General features: G+C 47.1%; 2 protein-coding genes across 2 annotated transcripts; both read left to right on the top strand.

Annotated features, from left to right (window-relative positions):
• The first annotated feature begins 963 nt into the window (after positions 1-963).
• Positions 964-10,728, top strand: LOC125349417 (glutathione S-transferase theta-1-like). Its single transcript, XM_048343551.1, has 5 exons — positions 964-1,082; positions 2,637-2,724; positions 3,361-3,511; positions 9,652-9,828; positions 10,297-10,728. The coding sequence occupies exons 1-5, from the start codon at positions 971-973 to the stop codon at positions 10,489-10,491; spliced, it is 723 nt and encodes a 240-aa protein (XP_048199508.1). The 5' UTR covers positions 964-970; the 3' UTR covers positions 10,492-10,728.
• Positions 10,729-12,079: 1,351 nt separating this feature from the next.
• LOC125349418 (glutathione S-transferase theta-3-like) lies at positions 12,080-18,638 on the top strand. Its single transcript, XM_048343552.1, has 5 exons — positions 12,080-12,399; positions 13,617-13,704; positions 16,134-16,284; positions 16,949-17,125; positions 18,357-18,638. Exons 1-5 carry the CDS (start codon positions 12,288-12,290, stop codon positions 18,549-18,551), a joined length of 723 nt encoding a protein of 240 aa, XP_048199509.1. The 5' UTR covers positions 12,080-12,287; the 3' UTR covers positions 18,552-18,638.
• Positions 18,639-20,267: the final 1,629 nt, after the last annotated feature.

Raw genomic sequence — 20,267 nt, 5'->3', positions numbered from 1 at the left:
AGAAAGAAAGTAAATAAATATTAAGCCAGGTACTAGTACTTCACCCTTGTAATCTTAACTATTCAGGATCCCAGGATTGAGATGAGGGCAGAAAAGTCTAAGACTTACCTCCAACTAACTCCCCCAAATAGCTGGAAGTGGAGCTGTCTCTCAGATGGTTGTGCCTTGAGCACAAAAAGCTCAGGTATAGCAACCACACCCTGAGTTCAAGCTCCAATATAGACTCCCCTTGCCTTGTCCTAAAAAGAAGTTTGAAAGGGGCTGCTGTGACCGTCCCACAATATGAGGACACAGCAAGAAAATGCCATCTTCGAAGCAGAATTCAGTAGACACTGAATTGACTGTAACCTTGATCTTGGGACTCACTAGCCTCCCAAAGTGTGAGCAGGAATTTCTATTGTTTACAAATGACTCCATGGATAGGATATTGTGTAACAGCCTAATTAGCACTAAGTGGTCCAGGGAACGTGATTGAGAGCCTAGCACTGACCACAGTAGGAAAGTCAAATTCCAGCCAGTGCTTTTGGAGTGATCACACATGCTGAAAATGCCACCTTTGAAGCTTTGTGACCTGCGGGCACCAGGATCTTTGGAGGGTTGGTAGAGGGCAGATTCTCCAGTCAGATTTTCTGGGGCTATCATCTTATAGTGCCTCACCTGTGAAGTGGGGACAGTTGGAAATTCTGACACCCACAGAGACAGAAATGTACCTTGAAGACATTATGCGAAATCAAATAAGCCAGTCACTGGGACCAGGACCCCTTTGTATCTTCCTCACAGCCTATAGGGGCAATCATTTTCATCTCCACTTGATTTGCTAGGGCTGACACGCCAGGAACTCCACCCCTTCCTTGGTCAGTGGGAAAGCAGAGTAAACTGTCCCAGAGCTTGGGGCCACCCCATGGGGGCGTGGCCACGCCAGGCCTGATCTCAGCCCCAGGGACCTGCAGCCTAAGCTTTCACTCCCACCATGGGCCTGGAACTCTATCTGGATCTGCTGTCCCAGCCCTGCCGTGCCATCTATATCTTCGCCAAGAAGAACGGCATAACCTTCCAACAGCACACAGTGGAGCTGCTCAAGGGTGGGTCGGCCTCAGATTTGGGACACCCAAGAAGGAGGGTCAGACTGGGAAGCAAAAAGCTTAGGAGATCTCGTCTGGTGCCCCCCACTTTCTGGGGCCTTTGCTAACCTGATCTGGAGACTGAATGAGAAAGGGGAACTGTCAGGTAGATCCAAGATTCAAGATAACTCTGGCATACCCTGCTGTCCCATGGAATGGACAACAAGGGCTCCTCAGCTGAAGAGAAGCTGGGAGAAGGGGCATGAAAAGAGATACAGAGGGAGGGCATGGTGAAAAGAAGCCTAAACCAGCTGAAGTGGGTGTGGCCTCGGCCTAGGGATAAACAACCTCCCGGAAAGAGATGGCCAGACAAGAGGGAGTAGAGGATCAAATATACAGACTGTGGCTGACAGCCCGGCCCCTCTTTTGTGGTCCCCAGTGCTGAGATTAGCAGCCCCTCCAAAGGACGCATTTCTCCTGGGGAGGCCTGGCTTTCTAGCCAAGGTCTGGCTTTCTAGTCCTGCCCTTCTCCCTGTGCTAGTGCTGATGAAGGGTCTTCCCCCTTCATTCCTCTTGCCTCTGGCCTCAGGTTGTCCTGCTGGGGAGGGTATCTGTCCCCACCTCCCCTCCCCCCAAGGCAGGGATTGGTGAGCTCTGGACTCTGAGCCCAGGATGTCTGCTGCTTTGGCAGGCCTCCCAGGCCATCAAGGACACAGCTGGAAGGTGGAGGCTAATGGGGGTGGTAGGAGGGGATGGCAGCTGGTGGGGGTGAAGTGGTAGGAGAGAGTGGCAACCAGTTGGCAGCAGAATGCCCATGTTGATGTTGCTGGATAGGAAAATAGATGCCACTTAGCTAAACTTTCTACTCAGTGTACCTGCCCCCATGGTGGGCCATCTCCTGCCTTTGTGCCTTTGACTTTCTACTTGTTCCTCTATTAAAACTTCATGTCTCCCTCCCTGTTTCAGGTGACCACCTTGCTTTTACTGCACAGGGATTGCCCTTGGCTAATAGAATCATTTGGAGAGTGGGCCCCAGGGCCAATGGAATATCCAAGTTTGCTGCCAAATATAGGGATGCAGCAGATAGTTCCTGGGGGAAGGAGCTATCATAAGGAGGGTAATAAGAGGGTGGCCAGGAGGCAAGAGAGAAAAGGCAATTGTGCATGACTTTGAAGAACTTCCAACTGACCCAAGGTAATGGGGAGTCCCTGAGCGATACTGAACAAAGCAGCAGTGAGACAAGCATTCTTTATGGTTTCTCTATGGTTGCATCTTCAGGAGCAAATAAAAGCTCTGGAGATAAGCTCAAATAGGGACCAGAGTACCAGAGGCCTCTGTGTGTCTCAGGGCTGTAAGTGAGGCAAGTCTCTTAATAAGGCAAAGAATGTGGAAGTTTATTTTACAGCAGATGTTAGAGCAGCCCACCTCCCTTCTCCCACAGTAGCCCCTCCAGCCTTTCCCATTCCAGTAACTCACTGGGGAGGAGAGCCATGAATTTGGGAACTGGGAGTGGGTCAGGCTACATGGAAGACTCGTCATTCTACTCCCAACTCTCTCATGCTGGGCTCTCTGCAGGTCAGCACCTCAGTGATGCCTTTGCCAAGGTGAACCCCCTGAAGAAGGTGCCAGCCATGAAGGATGGGGACTTCATCTTGACTGAGAGGTAATCAGGCTCCCAGGGCTGCTGACACCATCTGGTCCTGTCTGTTACAAAGAAACTGAAGTCCTCAGAGCAAAGGGCCCCTTGGTTCATCCCACAGAAAGTTGGAGCTAGAACCCAGGCCTCTGCCTGTCTGCTATTACAATTCACCAGGCAATGTTGAAACATTAGGTCATCTGAGGTTTGTCTGACTGCCCAAGGATGAGAGTGGAGACAGACTGGCATGAATTGTGTTTCCTCCAGGCTCAGCTTGGATGCCATCTGCTCCAAGAAGCTCTCCCTAATCCTCTGGCCAGAAACTACTTCTTAACATTCAATGAGGGCTGGGAATGTAGCTTAGTGGCAGAATGCTTGCCTGCCATGCATGAGGCCCTGGGTTCTATTCCTCAGTACCACATAAATAAACATTCAATGAGTCACTCTTACAGAGTTTTCTCTGGTCAGTAAGATGAACTTGATTATTAATTAGCCTCAGAAAGATTGTCATCTCTGACAGCAAGAGCAAATCCCTTCCCCTTTTAAAGACTACTTTCTTTGTTTGGAAAATGAGGGCAGGTTAGGAAGATCAAGTCCCTAGTATAGGGTCCTTCATCCACCCATTATGATGTTCCTCCTTTCCCCACCCCCACTCCCACACAGTGTGGCCATCTTGCTCTACCTGGCACACAAATACAAGGTTTCAGACAACTGGTACCCTCAGGACCTGCAGGCCCATGCCCGTGTGGATGAGTACCTGGCATGGCAGCACACAACCCTGAGGAGAAGCTGTCTACGGGCCCTGTGGCACAAGGTGAGGTTGGAATGATGGGAAGGACAGTAAGTGGTTCAGGCAATTCTTTTCATTTTGGGTCTTCCTCCTCTTCTTTTTCATCTCTTCCGCCTTCTTACTCCTTTCCCCTCCTCCTCCTCATCTTCCTCTTCCTCCTCCTCTTTCTCCTGTTCCTCTTTCTCCTTTCAATACTGGAATTTGAATTTAGAGTCTTGCTAGGCAGATGCTCTGTAACTGAGCCATGCCTCCAGTCCTATTTACTATTGTTTTTTACTTCACTAATCCTTCTGTTGTGTGTCTGGGTTTCTGTGAAGCCCATCTAATACGTTCTTTATTTGAGAAATGTACTTTGCATTTCTAGAAATTCCATTCGATCATTTTTACAGAGTTCCATTTCTCTTTAAAATTTTCTTTTAAAGTTTTAAACATTTGCCTTTTGTTAATTTCAACACATGAGTCTTCTGTGGTTCTTTTTCTATTGCTTTTTTCCCTTATTGATTATGGGTCACATTTACCTCCTCCTCCTCTTCTCCCTTCTCTTTTTCTTCCTCTTCCTTTTTTTCCCCTCCTCTTCCTCCTCCTCCTCATCATCATCTTTTTCGTCCTCCATCTTTATCCTTTCTTTTTGCTGATCCTGGGGCTTGAACTCAAGGCCTGGCCACTGTCCCTGAGCTTTTGTACTCAAGGCTAGTGTTCTACCACTTGAGCCACAGCTCTATTTGCAACTTTTTTTTTTATTTAATTTTGGCCAGTCCTAGGCCATGAACTCAGGGCCTGAGCACTGTCCCTGGCTTCTTTTTTGCTCAAGGCTAGCACTCTGCCACTTGAGCCACAGCGCCACTTCTGGCCATTTTCTGTATATGTGGTACTGAGGAATTGAACCCAGGGCCTCATGTATATGAGGCAAGCACTCTTGCCACTAGGCCATATTCCCAGCCCCTACTTGCAACTTTTTGGTGGTTAATTAGAGACCAAAGTGTCACAGACTTTCCTGCCCAGGATAGCTTTGAACTATGATCCTCAGATTTCAGCCTCTTGAGTAGCTAGGATTACTGGCATGAACCATCAGTGTCTGGTTACTTTCCTGCTGCTATACATGTTTCATAAGTTATTATTGTGTACCAGATGCTGTATATAAAAGAAGAGTAGACAATGAAGTACCTTGAACTGGAGGTGTGGCTCCACAGTGGAATATCTACCTAGCAAGCACATGTCCTACAAAGTTCAGTACCACTTCAAACAAACAAACAAACAACAACCTGACTATTCAAGAGGCTGAGATCTTTAGATCAAGGTTCAAAGCTGGTTTGCAGGAATGTTTATGAGACTTTTATATCCAACTCACCAGAAAAGGCTGGAAGTGGAGATGTAGATCAAGTGGTAGAGGGCCAGCCTTGAACCAAAAAAGCTAAGAAACAGTGCCCATGCCCTTCGTTTACCCCAATACCAGCACAAAAAGAAAGGAATGAAAAAGAAAAATGTTGGGTACTGGTGGCTCACACTTGTAATCTTCACTACTCAGAGAATGCACTCTGAGGATCTCAGTTCAAAGCTAGCCTGGGCTGACAAATTGGAGAGACTCTTACCTCCAATCAACCACCATAAAGGTGAAAGTAGAGGTGTGACTCAAGTGGTAGATTTCCAGCTTTGAGCTTAAAAGCTAAGCAGGAGTGCAAAGCTCTGAGTTTAAGCCCCAGTAAGCAAAAAAAAAAAAAAAAGTATACAGTATGTGGAGAATGACCCATGTAACTTGTAGGCATGGATGGGAGAGGAAAACTGGGGGAAAACAAAGGAAGGGGTGACATTGCTCATAAAAAGAAATGTACTCATCACCTTCTTAAGAAATGGTTACCTGCTGGGCTGTGGTGGCTCATACCTATAATCCTAAGGTGAATCTGAGGATCATGGTTTGAAGCCAGCCTGGGCAGAAAAATGCCTGTAGACCTTTACCCTCCAATAAACCACTCAAAACCCAGAAGTGGGTCTATGGCTCACTCAAGTGGTAGTATTCTAGCCCTGAGCACAAAGAGGCTCAGGGACAGTGCCCAGGCCCAGAATTCAAGTCCCACAACCAACAAAAAAAAAAGAAAAAAAAGAAATGATAACCCTTCTGTACAATACCTTAATAATAATATTATATTTTAAAAAAACAGACAGAGATGTCAAGACATTTCAATAGAACTCCCCCTGTTCCGCAATTTATTTCATTTGTTCAGTTGTTTACATGCAGGCCTAAGTTTATGGCTCAGAACTCATGCAAACTCTCACTGTCCTATTAATACTGTTATGCTACATTATCCCTTTAAAACTTTGTATCTATTACCTATCCAATTTCTGCAGAAGTATAATACCTAACAGTATAAAGTCCTGGCTCAAGACTTTGACATGATAGCCAATGTCTATCAGAATAGAAAAAAAAATTAAACTTAATGATGAAACCTAGGGACATTTGACCTAAGAAGTTCTCTGGCCCCTGAATGTGGCTAAAGTGATTTGCATCAACTCCTCCCTCCAACATGAAACCAGACCAAACTAATCTATCCTGGCACCTAGAGACAAACGACTTCAAAATAACTAATCAGTGATGTTTCCATAAAAATATCTGATGCAAGTAGGAAACACAAAACCTACCCGTACCAAAATGGAGTTACTTAAGTCAAACTAACAAAATGGAGTCAAGAGAAGCCATGAAAAAGGAGCACACTCGGATCCATTCTTATTACAAGGCATTCCAACATGTAGACTGGTAATAGGATTTACTGGAAAAAAATTTCAAACTTGCAGTATGCCTGAAAGGCTACTTGCAATGATTGCCTGCACCAATAACCTGACACCAAATCCTTTAACAACCCCTGGTAATCTTTGTTTTCAAAATACTTTACATAGACTCTGTCTTTAAAAGATTTCTCTGTTGGGGCTGGGAATATGGCCTAGTGGCAAAAGTGCTTGCTTCGCATACATGAAGCTCTGGGTTCAATTCCTCAGCACAACATATATAGAAAACGGCCAGAAGTGGCACTGTGGCTCAAGTGGTAGAGTGCTAGCCTTGAGAAAAAAGAAGCCAGGGACAGTGCTCAGTCCCTGAGTTCAAGGCCCAGGACTGGCCACAAAAACAAACCAACCAAATAAATAAATAAAATAAAAGTTAAAAAATAAAGATTTCGGGGCTGGGGATATGGCCTAGTGGCAAGAGTGCCTGCCTCATATACATGAGGCCCTGGGTTTGATTCCCCAGCACCACATATACAGAAAATGGCCAGAAGTGGCACTGTGGCTCAAGTGTCAGAGTGCTAGCCTTGAGCAAAAAGAAGCCAGGGACAGTGCTCAGTCCCTGAGTCCAAGCCCCAGGACTGGCAAAAAAAAAAATAAATAAATAAAGATTTCTCTGTTAATTCTTTTTTAGTGTGTGGGGGGGAGTGGGGTCAGTTGTAGGGCTTGAACCCAGGGCTGGGGCCTCTTTGTGCTCAAGGCTAGCATTCTACCACCTGAGCCATAGTACTACTTCCAGCTTTGGAGTGGTTCCTTGGAGATGAGTCTCATGGGGACTTTTCTGCCCAGGCTGGCTTCAAGCTGTGGTCCTCAGGTCTCAGTCTGCTGAGCATCTAGGATTAAAGGTGTGAGCCACCAGCACCTGCCTTTTTGTTTGTTTTGTTTTTGGTCAATGTAATAAAACACCCGAGGTTATCACCTTATAAAGAGAAAGTTTATTTTGGTTTACAGCCAAAGTGTATTTTGGCTACCAGTGCCTGGCTTAAAATTTGTATTTTAATCTCTTTACTGTAGAGGTAGTAAATGTTGGGGGGAGTAGAGCTGACTCCATCTTGATTATTGGGTCAACCTGACCCCAAAATTCTGCTTCTGTAAATAGCTTGCTTAACTTGTTTGTTTGCTCTACCCCCTGCATCAACCTCTTACATTAGTGCCACACTTGCTTGTTGCTTGCTCAACCCACTGTGCCAACCCCCTACATCTGTGCTATGCTTTTACCTTTATAAACCCCAATTTGAGGACTGCTTGGGGTTACGGTTGTGTCCCTGGCTGGTCAGCCTGCTTTTCACTATCGCAGCTCCCAAGTCTGTGCTGCATACCTGGCCGGTCAGTTTGCTTTTTGCTTCCCCAATAAATCCTTTTTTTTTTGCTTGAGACTGTCTCTGAGTGGTGGACTCTTGGTGGGATGTGGAATCTCCTCCCTCAAACCCCGTAACACTCTTCTCTTCCTCCAAAAAATATCTTTCTAGTTGCTTATAGTGTAAGGGATTCTGTTAAATTTAGGAGAAAGAACTATCAAATAGACACAGCTACTTGAGTAATAACATTTCAGTCACTAATGGGCCACACATGTGGCAGAGGCATAAATGAGCTGAAAATTGTAGTCACCTAGTAACACTATATATTGTAATATCATAGTGTAGTGCATTACTTATGTGTTGCATGTATGTGCAAACATATAAAAGTATAGCAGTGTGCCAGGCACCGAGACTCCCACCTGTAATCCTAGCTACTCAGGGGGCTGAGATCTGAGGATCAAAGTCCAAAATCAGCCTGGGAAGGAAAGTCAATGAGATTCTTATTGCCAGTTCAATAACAAAAAGCTGGAAGTGGAGCTATGGCTCAAGTAGTAGAGCACTAGCCTTGTGCAAAAAAGCACAAGGACAGAGCCCAGGCCCTGAGTTCAAGCCCTAAGACCAACACACACACACACACACACACACACACACACACACACACACACATTATAGCAATGCAACTATGTACAGTACATTGACTTGAAGTGATAATATTTTAGGGTGGATTCCTTATTTAAAAAAAAAAAGATTTGCTGTAGTTGGGCATGGGTCATTGTCTCTCGCCTGTTATCCTAACTACTGAGATTTTGTGGATCACAATTTGAAGCTGGGAAGGCTTTGAGATGTCTAACTGCAATTAACCACCCAAAAGCTAGAAGTAGCTGAGTGCTGATGGTTCATGCCTATAAACCTTGCTACTCAGGAGGCTGGGGACTAAGGAACAAGGCTTGAAGCCAATCAGGGCAGAAAAGTTTCTTGTTGTTTTTGCCAGTCCTGGGGCTTGGACTCAGGGCCTGAGCACTGTCCCTGGCTTCTTTTTGCTCAAGGCTAGCACTCTACCTCTTGAGCCATAGTGCCACTCAGGCCTTTTCTGTATATATGGTACCGAGGAATTGAACCCAGGGCTTTGTGCATGCTAGGGAAGCACTCTACCGCTAAGCCACATTCCCAGACCCAAGGCAGAAAAGTTTGTGAAACTTGCCAATTAATCACAGGAAAAGTCAGAAATGAAGGTGTGGCTCCAGTGGTAGAGTGCTATCCCTAAGCAAAAGCAGCTCAGGGATAGCACCCATGCCCATAGTTCAAGCCCTAGGACTTGTGGGGGGGAGGGGAGGTGTAAAAAAAGCCTCAAGTGGTAGAGCATCAGACTTGAGCAAAAAAGCTAAAGGATAGTGTCCCTGAGTTCAAGCCTCAGTACCCCTGCCCAAAAGATTTCTTCAAATAGTTTGCTGTGTTCCATGGGTGGCAGCCTTAGACATTTTAAGTTTACTGTCTTTTGATTTTGCAAAGATGAAATAATCTCTTTCTCATCATGAAATGACATGATTTTAGTTTGTAGGCTAGTTTCCAATTACCAAATATTAGATTCATTGTTCAGGTCCCTATTTGAGTCATTTTCAAAGAGGTCGTGTGTGTGTGTGTGTGTGTGTGTGTGTGTGTGTGTGTGTGTGTGTGTGCACTTGGGCTTGAACTCAAGGCCTCACATTCTCACTTGGCTTTTTCTACTTGAGACTACTGCTTTACCACTTGAGCCACAGTTCAACTTCCAGCTTTTTGCTTATTTAACTGGAGATAAAAGTCTCTCAGGCTTGTGTGCCTATGCTGGATTTCAACCTCCACTCTCAGATTTTCATCCTTTTGAGTAGTTAGGATTACAGGTGTGGCTTCAAAGAGGTTTGAGTCATTCTGTCTGATGTCCTGAGGCTTAGGACAATCAGAGACTGGGGAAGCAGGAATATGTCTGCAAAAAGTTGTCCCTTGAGAATTGCCAAGCCATTGAAGAAGCAAAAGGAGCTACAATCATGTAAAGGGTCTTGCCTTACTGTCCTGAAGGCTGGACTTACTCATTTCCCACTTTGCCTGCTCACCCACCAGGTGATGTTACCTGTCTTCCTGAGGGAGCAAGTAGCTCCAGAGGTGCTAGCAGCCAGCCTTGCAGAATTGGATATGACTCTGCAGTTGTTTGAGGACAAGTTCCTCCAGAACAAAGCTTTCCTTGCTGGGAACCACATTTCCCTGGCTGATCTGGTAGCCATAACAGAACTGATGCACGTGAGTACTTCCAGCAGGGTGGGCCTCCTGGATAGAGGTTGCTCTCATGAGAAACTGAAGCCCTGTTTTTTGTTTCTTTTCTTTTTATGCCCTTACAGGGGCTTGAACTCAGGATCTGGGTGCTGTCCTTTAGTTTTGTCACTCAACGTTGGCACTCTGTCACTTGAGCCAAAGCTCCATATTTTGGCTTTTAAGTGGTTAATTGGAGATACGAGTTTCACGGGCTTTCCTACCCTGGCTAGCTTTGAAGGGTGTTTCTCAGATCTTGACCTCCTGAGTAGCCAGGATTACTAGCATGAGCCACCAGTGTCCAGTTGGAAGTCTTGTTTAGTGCTGCCTCCACCCAGCTGTGTATCTGCAATTATGTGTGGAAACACCTTCTGGATATCTTGGGTTCCCAAGCCTGGTGGATCAGGCCTGCCTTTGGCTTCCCTCATCATTTCCTGTTCCATCCCCTTCTTACTACAGCCCGTGGGTGCTGGCTGCCAAGTGTTTGAAGGTCGTCCTAAGCTGGCTGCATGGAGTCAGAGAGTGAAGGCAGCGGTAGGAGAGGAACTCTTCCGGGAGGCTCATGAGATCATCCTGAATGTTAAGGACTGCTCTCCTGCCGACCTCACCTTAAAGCAGAAGATGATGCCTGGAGTGCTGGCCATGATCCGCTGAGCTCAGAAGCCTCACTCCCGTATTTCCCATGGCAGTTCACCAACCCTTTTCATTTCATTGTCCCACAAAAGTGACTTGCTCTAGTTGAAATTCACCTTGAGCCTCCAGGCCAAGGTTCCAGCCCTATCCTCTCTTCCAAGGCTGTCTGAAAGCCATGATAACAGCTCACATCCAGATTTCAGATCACTGCACTTCTTTATAAGTTTGGGTAATAAACCTGGGCTCAGCCCAAACCTCTGCTTGTGTGTCATTCATTCAACCATTCTCTTTCCTGGATTTCTCTGTCTTGGTTTCTATCTGAAAGATGAGCCCTTTTCTCAGACCTTCAATTAGAAGGATCAGCTTTCTCCTGATGGTTGCCGATAACATAAAACACACACATACTTCTAAGCCTTCTGGTTCTTGGAGATTTTTCAGACAGCACAGGGATAAGCAAGCAAACATGTAATGTGTAGGCTATAGCATGGTGATGGGAGTGGGCTTTCTGCTTGCTCGCCACCCAACCTTTTTGATTTTTGCTCCAACAACAACAATGGCTATCATTATTATTGTTGTTGTTATTACTACAGACATGATCCACGACTCCTGGCTAAGACATGATCCTTTTGGTCAAAGTACAGTTAAGCTACTTATCTATCTTGCATCTATCCTTGAGAATTGGTCAGGAGAAGAAAATCCAAACTGCAGTATTCTCCTAATCCAGATCCACTCCAGCAGGGGCTTAAATGTAAACTTTAAACAGAAATTGAGTGCTCAGATTGTATTTTAGATTGCTGTTGGCAGTTGGATTGGAAGGCAGCCAGAAGGAAGTTGTGAGATGGAGATGAGATGTTGCAATAGTTGGGGACAAAGGTGAGTTGTGGAAAACTGAGGGGCTGGGGGAAAGAAAGAGAGAGGAATATGTTTCCTCTCATTCTGGAGAGGGCTGAGACTTTCACACAGGCAAGAGGACACTCTACCTTAAAGGGGTGCGTTTAGAACCAGGAAGTCACAGGCACCCTTAAGCTTCCTTATATAATCTATCCTCCGGCCAAGGGATATTATCTTGAGTTTCATATTTAGGGAGGGGTCCTTCTCACCCCGGGGGGCGGGGAGGGCTCTCTTGGAAAATGAGTATGTCATAGTCCAGGCTCCGGAGCCTCAGAACTGTAATCGAAGGGACTTGACTCTACAAAGGAGGTGGAAAAGTTTTTGTCCCACCTCAGTTACCCTTGCAGAACGCTGGAGGAGCAAGTGACCTCAGGGCTTGGAGAGGGAGAGCGGGTTCCTTCGCGGGACGTTGGTTTGGCCTCGGCAGAGCACGTAGCCCATCCTCCCCAGCCCGCTTCCAGAGCGCTGAGCCGGAGAGGCGGCTGTGCTTTTGTTCCCGGGGACGTGGGAGCCACTCCTGTCTAAGCCCATTGCTAGAGACCGAGAGAGGGTGACGCTGAAAACCCACGGGTCTTTCCATCCTCGATTTACTGGGTGTGTGCTGGACGCGCCCTATTTTATCCAGGAAACTGAAGCCCAGGGCAGCGGCCTGACCTGGCCTTGGGACCCGTCGCAGGTGAGCGGGTGCCGACCACTGTAGCCGCCGGGGAGCAGGAATGGGAGGGGCGCCGTTGATTGGCTCACGGTTCTCCGGAACCGTCCAATGGGTAGAGAGGGCGTAGTCGAGCTTGGGTTTCGGGTCTGCGGCTGGGAGGCCCCGCAGCAGCCGTTCCTTGCCCAGCGACCCGGTGCCCGGAGCCTGTCCCCCCGCCCACCCCGAGGCCAGCCTCCCCGGTCTGCCAGCCGACGCCACCGCCGTCCCGGCCATGGTCCTAGAGCTCTACCTCGACCTGATGTCCCAGCCCTGCCGTGCCGTGTACATCTTCGCGAAGAAGAACGGCATCCCTTTCCAGCTGCGAACAGTGGAGCTGTTCAAGGGTGAGCCGGGCTGGGAAGTGAACCGGTCGGCATCCCCTTGTGGCCGTGCCAGATGTGCAGCCCAGGCAGGAGAGCGATGTTTTAACTGGGTGTTACCACTCAGGGGTCTTTTTCGCTGCCTGCTCCAGCCTAAGGCCCTTCCACTTTGGACATCTTTCCTTTCCACAGTTGCTTTTTCTTGCTTCTGACTGCTCTTGGGGCTGGGAGGTTCCCCAAGAGGGTATTGGGAGGCCAGTACCCTCACTTGGAGCTGTTAGTATTGCTAGTCTGGCTAGCCTAGGAAAACAACTGGAGTAGAATCCAGGGAAGGAAGCAGAGCCTTAACTGGACAGTAGAGCAGGTACAGTATCCAGAGCCTTCTGGACAGGCCAGAAGACCCCTGCTCAGCTGAACCCTCCTACTGGATGTCTTTGGTAGACCCAACTTGAACCACCTGCAGCAGGAGGGGAACAGGACACAGGCAGTTTGTGTAGGAAGAATAGGCAGGAGTGACAGTGTCCACTCAGGACAAGGAAAAAGAAGCCCTCTACCTATTGGTCAAGCTGGAGCCTGGTTCAACGGAGGTTCTCAGATCACACACACACACACACACACACACACACACACACACACACACACACACACACACACACATATCTTAATGTGCCCTCCAGAACTTGCCTGGGTTATATGGAGATAAACCAAACCTGGGAACCCCAATGACACAAAATGAATCTGAGTTTGAGCTTAGAGATAAGACTAAACTGTCTGACCCATGGGCAGAAATGGCTGGGTGTAGACTATAGTGTGACAGAATCCCTCTCCCTCCAAGCTCAAGTTAAGTTTTTGCTTGGGCTAGGCTTTGCCACTCAGGGAACTCTAATGGGGGTCAGCGTCTGTAATCCACTGACCAGCACAGTGGCCTCTTCCCTGAAGAAAACAGTATCAAAATTTAGAGGACCTGGGCACTGGTGGCTCATGCCCATAATCCTAGCTATTCAGGAGGCTGAGATCTGAGGACTGAAGTTTGAAGCCAGCCCAGGCAGAAAAGTCTGTGAGACCCTTCAATTTACCACAAAAAGTCAGAAGTGCAGCTGTGGCTCAAGTGGTAGAGCATAAAAGCTCAGAGACTTCCCAGACCCAGTTCAAGCCCCAGGACTGGAAAAAAAGGAAAGTCAGGCAAATATCTCAGAAGTCTCAAGGGTTTTCTCCCTATCTTTCACCGATCTCTCCCATAGGCCAGCACTACACTGACTCCTTTGCCCAGGTGAACCCTCTGAAGAAGGTGCCAGCCTTGAAGGATGGGGACTTCATCTTGGCTGAGAGGTAATGAATCCCTAGCCTGCAGTTGGACTTTGTGGATACAGTCACTATTGTTCATGATTGAAGGCTGAAGCTAGGGCTTGGGTATACCAAGTTTCTTTTCTTTTATTCTCCTCCTCCCCGTTCCCCTTCTCCTCCTTTTTTTTTTTTTTTTTTTTTTTTTTACCAGACTCAGCATAGAGAGTGGGCTAAAGTTAGCAGAGGGATCCAGGGCTAAGAAGGGTTGTTGAAGTTTTGGCATATTCTCTCCCATCTTAAATTGTACAGATGAGGAAACAGGCTGGGCAAGGGCAGTTACATAAGATCAAGGGCCCAGTTCACTGCCAGGTTCCTTCCCTCTAGCCTAGGTCTCAGAAGGAAGAAGAGTATAAATGAAGAGAGACACCAAGCAGATGGAAAATTCTTTCTCCTATAGATCCTTGGGGAATGTGTTATTTCCCTGGGGAGTTGAACTAAGCTTCAGTGAACTTAGTATCTATCAACACTACGTGCCGAATGCTGGTGACTCACTCCTATAATCCTAGCTACTTGGGAGGCTAAGATATGAGTAGCGAGGTTTGAAACCAGCCCAGGGGAGAACGTCCATGAGACTCTTATCTCCAATTAACCACCAAAAAGCCATAAATGGGGCTGGGGATATAGCCTAGTGGCAAGAGTGCCTGCCTCGGATACACGAGGCCCTAGGTTCGATTCCCCAGCACCACATATACAGAAAACGGCCAGAAGCGGCGCTGTGGCTCAAGTGGCGGAGTGCTAGCCTTGAGTGGGAAGAAGCCAGGGACAGTGCTCAGGCCCGGAGTCCAAGGCCCAGGACTGGCCAAAAAAAAAAAAAAAAGCCATAAATGGAGCTGTGGCTCAAATAGTAGAGCACCAGTTAAGCAAATAAGCTAAGAAACAGTGTCCAGGCCCTAAGTTCAAACCCTAATAATTCTGCATGCACACACACACACACACACACGCACATACACAAACAACACCAGCCCCATCCAGACTCTGGGGCTTAGACAGAGAACATGGCTATCATGGTACTCACACTGTAGAGGGAGGAGCCGAGAATAATCCATAAAAACATGTGGTAAGTCATATAGTGATTGCTGTGGAAAAGATAGGTGTGGGGGGGGGGCGGTAATTTGGGGTAAGTGATTTTAACAAAAGGCCCACCTATCAAGTGGTAACTGAATAGGAGTCTACAGAACTGGTGTGGTATATGGGAAGCATGTTCTGATTGGAGGGAAGAATAAGGGTGAAGACCATGAGATAGGCCATGTTGGAAACAAGCTAAAGAACAAGTGGGCCAGGGATTGGAGCACAACAAGAGGAAAGAGAGCAGAGAGAGCTTCTGGCACAGGGAAGAGTTAGATTTTTCTTATGGATGAATAGAGCCATTGGCAATTTTGAGCAGAGGACAGCAGTGATCCCCCTTGTGTTTAAAATTATTTGTCTGGAGTGGGGTGGGAATCCAAGTACAAAGTACTGGGACCTCAAACCACAATGGTGGTGATGTAGGATGGGACAACAACTGGCCCTGAGTGTTATTCAAGGTCAGACTGAGGGGCTGGGGATATGGCCTAGTGGCAAGAGAGCTTGCCTCGTATACATGAGGCCCTGGGTTCGATTCCCCAGCACCACATATACAGAAAACGGCCAGAAGTGGCGCTGTGGCTCAAGTGGCAGAGTGCTAGCCTTGAGCAAAAGGAAGCCAGGGACAGTGCTCAGGCCCTGAGTCCAAGGCCCAGGACTGGCAAAAAAAAAAAAAAAAAAAAAAAAGGAAAGGTCAGACTGAAGGATTGGTCATAGAGGAGGGGAGAGGGAGCCAAGGCCAGACCCCAGGTTGGTGGCTGAAGGGTGGTACTACTCTTTACCAAGCCCGCAGAGAGCCTCTATGGAAGAGTCATATTCACACTCTGGGCCATGTGGCTTCAGAGCCTATGGTCTGTGCAGAGTCCAACATCTAGGGAGGCATGAGGAGCTGTGGGTTGAGGCTGCACATACAGATGTGATGGGATATGTCCAAGAGTATGGCCAGGAAGGGCTTCCTGTGGGAGATAGATAGAGGATTTGAGCAGGAAGTGGGGCAGGGTGGCAAGCAGTGCCCCCTTGTCACCTAGAAAGACTCTCCCAGCTGTATGAGGAAGACAGTGGCCATGCTCCTGACTCTGTCCATCCTGCACATCTGGTGGGGAGTGGTATTCCAGTTGCCCTTTCCTCCTAGAAACCTCTCCTGAACTCCTGGTTCCTTCTGAAATCCACAAGGTTTTGTTTCTCCTTTGGAACCTTTCATTCAGATGAGGCAGAGCTGTGTGACCTTGGTTGTCGCCTAACCTCCCTGAGCCTCACATTCCTCCTTTGCACTTTGTGGATAGTGAAACTGTCTCAATAACTAGTGGAAAAGTGACTGGAGCATATCCTCCAGTCCTGTCCCTTTCACCTAGTGTGGCCATCCTGCTGTATCTGAGCCGCAAGTACAAGGCCCCTGACCACTGGTACCCCCAGGACCTGCAGGCCCGAGCCCGTGTGGATGAGTACTTGTCCTGGCAGCACACAGCCCTGCGGAGTTGCTGCACCAGGGCCATGTGGCAGAAGGTGAGTCCCAGAACGGGGATACCTCCCAACATGCTAAAGTGATGGTCCTTTTTTGTGGTTTCAGTTGTGGGGTTTGAACTCAGGGTATGGGCACTGCTCCTGAGCAATTTTTGATCAAGGCTACCATTCTATCACTTTGAAACACAGCTCTACTTCCAGTTTTCTAGTGGTTAATTGGAGATAAGAGTCTTACAGACTTTCTTGCCTAGGCTGGCTTTGAACCATGATGCTCAGATCTCAGCCTTCCTGAGTAGCTAGGATTTTACAGGTGTGAGCCACCAGTACTGGGTAGCATTTTCTGTTTAAGGAATTCTATTCAGACCTGGAACCTCAGAACACCAACTCCTGGAATGCTAGAGACTGCCAGCTGTGGTGTTTTAGGAACATGCCCTTTAACTACCTCCCAGGAGATTCAGAATCATGCCCCTTGTGGGAATTCTCTGGTACAGTGTGAGGTAGGGAGAGAGCAGGTACAGAGTAGCTGCTGCACTGGGGAAGACTTTGTGTTCAACCTGAGTCACAAGAAAAGTGAGAATCTATGGAAGCCTTCATACAGGCAAAGAGCCAAGGGAGAGCTGAAGGTTTGTGATATACAGGATGGGAGTATGCTAAAGGATGAGTGTTAGGCAGAGTCTGATCCTCTATCTGCTTGCTGGCTCTCCAGTTGATGTTCCCTGTGATCCTGGGCCAAAATGTACCCCCTGAGACACTGACAAGCACTTTAGCTGAACTGGACAGGTGTCTGCAGCTACTGGAGGACAAGTTCCTGCGGGACCAGCCCTTCCTGACAGGGCCCAATATCTCTGTGGCTGATTTGGTGGCCATCACTGAGCTGATGCATGTGAGTGCCATGGAGTGGGGGTAGCTCTCTGTGAATAGAGAGTCCTGGGAGGGAGCTTTTGTCCCTGATGTTGATTTTGCAGAGTCATTTCATCCTCTGAAATGAGTCTTCATCTATAAAATGTTATCTTCAAACTGGGCACCAGTGGCTCACACTTCTAATCCTAAACTGTTCAGGAGACTGAGATCTAAGGATTGAAGTTCAAAGCCAGCCCAGACAAGAAAGTTTGTGAGACTCTTATCTCAGGTAGATAAATCCAAAATATTCTTTTTTCCCCCCTGCTTATCCTGGGACTTGAACTCAGGGCCTGGGTGTTGTCCTTGAGCTCTCTTGTTCAAGGATACTGCTCTACCACTTGAGCCACAGCTCTACTTCCAGCTTTTTGGTGGTTAAATTGAAAATAAGACTCTCTCCAGCTTGGGCTGCCTTCAAAATACAGTTCTCAGATTTCAGCATCCTAGGAAGCTAGGATTGCAGATGTGAGTTACCGGTTCCCAGCTCAATGCAAGTTTAACTCAGTGAATGTAGACTATAGCAAATTGAAGAAGGTACGGACTTTTAAATGAAATGTAAAAGCTTCTTAGAATGAAGCCATATGTACAATTGTCTACATAACCAGGAAACACTTCCCTCTTACATTCATGAAATCATTTTTTTTGGGTGCAAGTACCAGGGCTTTCGGGCCTGTGTGCTGTCCCTTAACATTTTTGCTTAAGGCTAGTACTCTACCATTTGAGCCATAGCTTCACTTTTGACTTTTGAGTGGGCAATTGGCAATAAGACTCTCATGGACTTTCTTGCCCAGGCTGGCTTCAAACTGCAATCCTCAGATCTCAGCCTCCTGAGTAGCTAGGATTATAGGTGTGAGCCACCAGTCCCTGGTTCCAAGAAGACTCTTATCTCCAATTAACCACCAAAACAAGCTAGAAGTGGAGGTATTGCTCAAGTAGTAGAGTGCTAGCCTTGAGCAAAAAAAGCTAAGGGACAGTGCTCAGACCCTGAACTTAAACCGTAGTACCAGCACAACAAAAAAGGTGGTCTTTGTAAGTTCTCATATAGGGATATAAGAGGCCTTCTTGTTGTGGTTTCTCATAGAAGTGGGTCACACTCTACTCCTCCCACCCAGCCAATTAGACACATGGTAGTGAAACTAAGATTCATTCAGGTAAACTGTAAGGCAGGTCATGTTGCCTTGTGTTTGGCTGTGCCAACCTGCATTTTTTCTCCACAGCCGGTGAGTGCTGGCTGCCATGTGTTTGAAAGCCGGCCCAAGCTGGCCGCATGGCGCCGCCGTGTGGAGGCTGCAGTGGGAGAGGACCTCTTCCAGGAGGCACATGCAGTTGTCTTGAAGGCCAAGGACATGCCACCATTGGAGCCGACCTTGAAGGAGGCATTTAAGCATTCACTGAAGAGTTTGTTGCAGTGAATGAGTTGTGTGGGCCTGTGGAGCCATTCAGGAAAACAATGATTTGTCAGAATAAAGAGACAAGGCTGCCTGTCTCTCTGGTTGTAATGGGATAAATCCATGGGTTCCTTCCAGGCATCATGGCCACCTTCCTTTTATGTGTCTGACCAATTCTACTCAAACATCTGTTCTCAAATATGTGTTGCAACTTGACCTGGGAAACCATTGGATCCATCCCTCTTCTTTTGAAAATTTCCCATGGTTCCTCACTTCACCGAGGCTAAAATGCAAGTCATGGAACTTGTCAGTGAAGGACTTTGCCCCATTCTTCCAAACTGCTCCCTTTGGTCCTGTTCATTTTGTCACCTGATGTAGGTGAAGGTTAGTGAAGTTTAACCTTTATAAGTAGGGACTCTTCCTTAGGGTTCTTGACTTTGATAACAGAATAAGGATTTCTCTGGGGCTGGGGATATGGCCTAGTGGCAAGAGCACCTGCCTCGTATACATGAAGCCCTGGGTTCGATTCCCCAGCACCACATACACAGAAAATGGCCAGAAGTGGCGCTGTGGCTCAAGTGGCAGAGTGCTAGCCTTGAGCAGGAAGAAGCCAGGGACAGTGCTCAGGCCCTGAGTCCAAGGCCCAGGACTGGCAAAAAAAAAAAAAAAAGAATTTCTGGACAAGTCATGATAGTAAAAAATTAAACAAAACTTGAGGAAGTATTGAGTAGGTAGGTAGTCAAGCAGGCAAGCAAACAAAAGTAGACAAACAGACAAGCAGAAAAAAGGGGCACACTCTTAACAGAGTGTGGGTGCTCTTGAGGAGAGACAGAGAGATACACAGCTCCTTGGCAGTTAGGGGTATTTGCATGGTAAAGGTAAAGGTACATGGTACCAAGATAGATGTTTTATCTGTCCTGGTGTTAACACTTTCTGAGTTCCTGAGTATTTGGGGCATTTCTTCTAGGTATTCATGCTGTTCTAAAACAGATGCTTGTCCTTAAGATAAGAAAGGTGCCTTATTGTTCTGTTGTCTACCTTTTGGGTAGGAGGTTGCTTACATTTTGGGGGAAGGCACATATCCTACCAAACAAATGTTAATTCCTGGGGTGAGAAATGTATCTCTCTGGAAGGAATGTATCCTGCTGTCTCTCTTTGAAGCAAAGATAGTGCTTCTGTGTTTCTCAATATCATGTTTCTGAGTTGCCTTTATCAGGCTTCATTTTCCTCAGGCTTCATTTTCCTCAGTTTATCCTGCCTCATTTTCCCCTAACTGACTTTGGTCTCTTATTAAGCTTAAGGGATGTAGATGGATGAATGTTTCCTTATTTTCTGTAAGGTTATCAGACCTCATTTTCCCCTAGTCTATCTTGCTTCATTTCCCCCTACACAGTGACTTTGTTCCCTTAATCTTAAGTAGACGGACTCACTTTAAGCTTGAGTCTTTGAATTCCTGGCAGCCATTTACCATGCCTCACTTTCCCTAGTCTATCCTGCCTCAATTTCACATCCCTCTCCCCTAGTCACCTTGGCTTCTGCTCACAATGTCTTCACCTTAACTTCTTTGCCTGGTGCCTCTACTAGTCATTAGCATTTAGCACCATGTCACTTCCCTAGGGAGACTTCTCTGACCTCCCCAGTCCCAAACCAGATGAGTTGACCTCACTGGTGCCTTAGCTCCAGTGTTTCCCTCTCTCAGTTTTGGCAGAGATTAAGCTCCATGACTCCTGGTTTGAGTGC

This window comes from Perognathus longimembris, chromosome 3 (assembly GCF_023159225.1).
Source record: "Perognathus longimembris pacificus isolate PPM17 chromosome 3, ASM2315922v1, whole genome shotgun sequence".
NCBI classification, from domain to species: Eukaryota; Metazoa; Chordata; class Mammalia; order Rodentia; family Heteromyidae; genus Perognathus; species Perognathus longimembris.
Note: the sequence above shows the minus strand (reverse complement) of the source record. Positions and strands in the feature narration are given on the sequence as shown.